This window comes from Hevea brasiliensis, chromosome 14 (assembly GCF_030052815.1).
Source record: "Hevea brasiliensis isolate MT/VB/25A 57/8 chromosome 14, ASM3005281v1, whole genome shotgun sequence".
Lineage (NCBI taxonomy): Eukaryota > Viridiplantae > Streptophyta > Magnoliopsida > Malpighiales > Euphorbiaceae > Hevea > Hevea brasiliensis.
In genome coordinates, this window is record NC_079506.1 from 16,649,030 (window position 1) to 16,654,726 (window position 5,697).

The 5,697-nt window shown below is 35.4% G+C and overlaps 1 protein-coding gene across 1 annotated transcript; it reads left to right on the forward strand.

Annotated features, from left to right (window-relative positions):
• The first annotated feature begins 1,659 nt into the window (after positions 1–1,659).
• LOC110672916 (root phototropism protein 3) lies at positions 1,660–5,476 on the forward strand. Its single transcript, XM_058135142.1, has 5 exons — positions 1,660–1,931; positions 2,024–2,190; positions 2,364–2,433; positions 2,552–3,811; positions 4,609–5,476. The coding sequence occupies exons 2-5, from the start codon at positions 2,078–2,080 to the stop codon at positions 5,161–5,163; spliced, it is 1,998 nt and encodes a 665-aa protein (XP_057991125.1). The 5' UTR covers positions 1,660–1,931; positions 2,024–2,077; the 3' UTR covers positions 5,164–5,476.
• The last annotated feature ends 221 nt before the right edge of the window (positions 5,477–5,697 follow it).

Sequence of the window (5,697 nt, forward strand, 5' to 3'; positions counted from 1 at the left end):
GTGGGGGAGAATGGTGCTAGAGTTGTTTTGGCTACATTGTTTGAGTGTTACAAGTTATTTCAACTCGATGACAAGTTTTTTTTTTCAAATATGGGGGTATGATGCGGGGCCTAGACAACAAGACAAAATGTTTTTTTTTAACTAATTTTAATTTTTAATAGTCCTAATTTATTTATGACATATTGAAAAGACTTCGAGTAGCTATAGAGATTATATTAAAATTAATTAGGAAGTCTCCTACTCTATTTTGGACTTATTAATATTTTTCTACTTTATTTAAAATTTAATTTTCCTATTTAATTTATATTTCTTATTGTATTTTAGTTTATCTAAATTTTCTAGAAAGTAGATCTATATTCCAATTAGGTTTAGAAGTCTATAAACACTATAAATACCCTTATTTATATGTAATTTAAAGACAGATTATTACTAATAAAAATTCAGCAAAAATTTCTCTCATTATTTTCACTGTTGTGCATGGAATATTTCTATTTGAACTTCACGCCATGTCATGAATTGTTTATTTCCCCACCTTTAAAGCTTCGTGATCAGCAAGCCAAAACTAAAAACAAAGCTGTCAACAATCAACTTAGGATTTAAAAGGAAGCCATGAGCCCAGTCGAAGCAAAATAGAGAAGCTCACCTTACAACTCCTATTGCAGGGGAACAAGCTTCTAGTGCGAGAGGAAAAATGCGATAAGAGCACTGTTCTCATTTGCACAATGAATAATTAAAAGTACATACATGCATCGACAATTAATAAAAGCTGAGCATTGCCAACAAGAAAATATAATTAAAACCATTCAAGACGCATCGAACATAAATAAAGAATAAAGTATGCGAATAATTTTTTAAAGATAAAGAGAACCAATTATGAGGATTTTGATTATGTATCCCAAAAGAATACGTTAGCATTTTAATTATTAAATAACTAAATTTAAATCTAAATAATTTTTATTTTTTCATGCAAAAATTACATGTATTTTTTTCATCTCTTTGTAATTAAAAAATTACATATATTTTTCTCATTTGCAAATCTAATTATTGTAAGAAAATCACATATATACAATAATTTCTATAATATACGTTATTTAATTTTTTTCAATATTTAAATACACATGCATTTTTTTTTATCTCTTCATAATAAGAAAATATAATGATTTTGATGTAAAAACAATAATTTCGTTTTTTATATTTACAAAAAAAATAATCGATTTAAAACAAGAATAAACTGACGACTTGATCTCAAAAATTAGAATTATTAGAGCAAAATTTGTTAGAAGCCAGTTTTTTTTTTTTTTTTATCCTCAAGATAGAGGGAAAGGGGGAGGAGGAGCCTCGAACCTGGCCTGATCAGGTTTTGAGAAGTGTCTTATGCCATTAAGCTATGCAGAGCTAAGTTAGGAGCCAGCCTTAGGCGATTCAATTTCATGAATCAAAATCATCAATTCTGATTCAAAACCGAATCAGAATCGGCTCGGGCCCGGCCGGGCTGAGAGTTTTTGTTTATTGGAAGAGCCAAAACCCAAAAAAAGTTGATGGTCCACGCCTGCCAGGTCCCAGTGGCATTTTCGTAATTCCAGATTATAATTCATCAGAAGCAAGATAACAACTCTGCCGCGCAGAGCCAGAAGTCACTTCTCATTCCCTCTCGTCCACCCACTGTTTCTTGGGGACTTGTCTTAATTCTAAATACTAAACCTTGAAACATTAAACAAATAGCTGAATGTCAAAGTCATTTATGCAGAGACAAAAAAAAAAAAAAAAAAGGAATGGAAAAATCCAAAGCTAAAAGAAATGAAATGCAAACAAACTCAAAATGATCCAAAACAGTGCTAAATTTTATGCCCTTGTCTTCACAGCCTGTAATGTAAAAGGCTCTGAAAATTCACAATAAGCCGACAGTTGCAGATAATTCCAAGCAAACCCATGTGGGATTCTTTCCTTTTCTTTGCTCAACTCTCTGTCACTTCTTTTGCCTCTGTTCTCCCACTCATTCCTCTGCTCCAACTCTGTTTTTCAGGTATTTTTTCTGAGAAAATTCTGCCCAAATTTTGTTGGATTTTAGTTTACTATCATGTGGGACTCGGAGAGTGAATCTGTTGGTGGTCGAGGTTATGGTAATGGAGTTCTTGGCTCAAGCAAGCATGGTTTCAAGACTGATGGATTTGAGCTCAGGGGCCAGTCATGGTGGGTTTGCTAAATGAAATTGTTATAAAGTTCTATGGTTTTTTCAACATTTTGTTTCTTTATTTTTGTGTGTCATTATGGATTATTTCTTGACATATTTTGGATATAAAGAGAAGTGCAATTACTGATTTTTCTTTCTGCTAATGGTTTAGCTTCTAATCATTCTTATGCAGGTATGTTGCAGCTGATATTCCTAGTGATTTTTTAGTTCAGATTGGAGATGTGCATTTCCATTTGCATAAGGTAGTCAATTTTCTTCTTTAATGCTTGAATTTCACTTCTCTGAAAATTCAATGACAGAAAAGATAGTTCATGAATTATATTGACTTACCCCTTTTCACTGTTTCTGTTATTGCAAAAGTATCCGCTGCTTTCTCGGAGTGGAAAGATCAATAGACTAATATATGAATCACGCGACCCAGACCTGAATAAGATAGCATTAGATGATCTTCCAGGAGGACCTGAGGCATTTGAGCTTGCAGCAAAGTTCTGCTACGGAATTGCTGTTGATCTAACAGCAGGCAATATCTCTGGGCTTCGATGTGCTGCAGAGTACCTGGAAATGACAGAGGACTTAGAAGAAGGTAATCTTATATTTAAAACTGAAGCTTTTCTGAGTTATGTGGTGTTATCATCATGGAGGGATTCTATATTAGTACTGAAAAGCTGTGAGAAGCTCTCACCATGGGCGGAGAACCTTCAGATTGTTAGGAGATGCAGTGAATCCATTGCTTGGAAGGCTTGTGCCAATCCGAAAGGGATAAAGTGGGCATACACTGGAAACCCTCCTAAAGTTTCTAGTAAAAAATGGAATGATATGAAGGATTCAAGTCCAAGTAGAAATCAGTTGGTTCCTCCTGATTGGTGGTTTGAGGATGTTTCGATCCTTAGGATTGATCACTTTGTTAGGGTCATTACTGCAATCAAGGTAAAGGGAATGAGGTTTGAATTGATTGGAGCTTCAATAATGCATTATGCAGCCAAATGGCTACCTGGTTTGATTGAGGACGGTGCAGGGTCTGTTGATGAAGGAAGCAATAGCAGCAATAGTAGTAGCAGCAGTTGGAAAGGTGGTCTCCATATGATTGTGGCAGGAACTAAAGATGATCATCCATCAGTTCAAGCCAAAGATCAGCGTATGATCATTGAGAGCCTCATCAGCATAATTCCCCCACAGAAGGATAGTGTCTCCTGCAGCTTCCTCCTTCACCTTCTGAGAATAGCAAACATGTTGAAAGTGGCACCTGCATTGGTTACTGAATTAGAGAAACGTGTGGGGATGCAGTTTGAACAGGCAACATTGGCTGACCTTCTAATTCCTTCTTACAATAAGAGTGAGACTTTGTTTGATGTGGACCTCATTCAGAGGCTTTTGGAGCATTTTCTGGTTCAAGAACAGACAGAAAGTTCAAGTCCAAGTAGACAAGCATTTTCTGACCAAAGGGGTATTAATCCAAGTGCTAAAATGAGAGTGGCTAGGCTTGTTGACAGTTATCTCACAGAGGTTTCCAGAGACAGAAACCTCTCACTAACAAAGTTTCAGGTACTCGCAGAAGCTTTGCCTGAATCCGCAAGAACATGTGATGATGGGCTTTATCGAGCAATTGATTCTTATCTTAAGGTAATTCATCCTTCTTCTCCTAGCCAGAATATTTTTTTTTTGGCTTTAGAACAAGTATTAAGAATATAAAACAGTACAAAACCTAATGTGTACTTGAATCTTAAATGCAAGAACAGAATTTCTGGCAAAACATTTTAGTAAAACTTAGAACAGAGATTTATATTCTGTGGCAGCTCTTCAAGCTTGGAGATTAGAACAAAAAAATTGTAGAAAAATAATCCATTCATCATATGCGTTTAATATGCACGTACAAGTGTTTAATATCCAAATCAAGTTATGTATATGTACCACTTGATGAGTAGATATATCAATCATAAATGTAAGCAGAAAACCATCTGTTAATATATCAATCATAAATGTAAGCAGAAAACCATCTGTTAATAAGAAACAAATCATAAATGTGAGCAAGACATACCATCTAGTCAAAAAAGGAAAAGAAATCAAATACAATGGTCCCCTATAAATCCATGACCACAGACAAACATTTCTTTCATTCATAATCATACAATAGCTCATCAGGATAATGAGAGCAGTAACAATGTAAAAAGTATGTGCATCATCTTGATAGCAGTGGCATTCGACTATTGCCGCTTAAGAAACTAATTTCAGCTAGTAATTTCAGAGGAAATTAGAGGAATCCATTGCAGAGGGAACTAAAGTATTCTTTACTTCAGCCAAATTTATGGGGTTTCATGGTGGCAACTTGCAACTTTTAGGATCAAATTTCCACATGTTAGGCAATTTGATTTTGTGATCTCCCCTTGTTCTAAATTCTTATTTGAATCTCGATTTAACAGGCACATCCAACACTCTCTGAGCATGAAAGAAAGCGCCTATGCCGTGTGATGGACTGTCAAAAACTCTCAATTGATGCATGTATGCATGCTGCTCAAAATGAGAGACTACCACTTAGGGTTGTGGTGCAAGTACTCTTTTCTGAACAGGTAAAGATTAGTAATGCAATAGCCAATAGCTCCCTGAAAGAAGCTGGTGGAACACAGTACCAACTCATGATACCGAACCGAAAAACACTACTTGAAGGCACACCACAATCATTTCAAGAAGGATGGACAGCTGCTAAGAAGGACATCAACACACTCAAATTTGAACTCGAAACTGTGAAGACTAAGTACCTTGAGCTCCAAAACGACATGGAGAATTTGCAGAGACAGTTCGATAAGATGATAAATAAGAAAACATCAGCATGGACTAGTGGATGGAAGAAGCTAAGCAAATTCACCAAGACGACAACCATAGAAAACCATGATATTGGATCCCATTCCAAGGTCCCAGCAGCTACCATAGAACAGACTAGCAAGACCCCAAGAAGGTGGAGAAATTCAATTTCCTGAGACACAAAATAATATTCCAAGAGGAATACCTTTACATTTGCACTATTATTCTCTCTTCTTTTTTTGTTTCTTTGGCAAGTCAGAGTTCTCTTTATTTTCTATTCTTTTTTTTCACCTTTATTATAAATTTTTTAGCAATCAATTCACCCCAAAAAAACAGGAAGTACAATTTGTCACCAAAATCTGTTCATGTCATCTGTGAGTCTGTCACTTCTTATTTTAAGTGCACTTGGTTCTTAAGGGATGAAGATACTTCCAATTGTCGTCTACCATGGTGAAATACAAAGTAGCTCTGCGTTTACTCTTTTCCCTACCTCATGTGATTTGATCAGAATCAAGAAAACAAACAAAGGAGTGAAGATGCTGTCAGCAATAATTCTTGCATCTGGTGAACTGTACAGAGTACATCCATAAAAAGGAACACGAGATCATTTTTGGTTAATTAAGAGAAATGATGAGCGACCTCCTTCACTCCATAAGCCAAAATGGAAGAAAAATAAAAGAATTGGAAACATTTTGTCTACTCTAAATGTG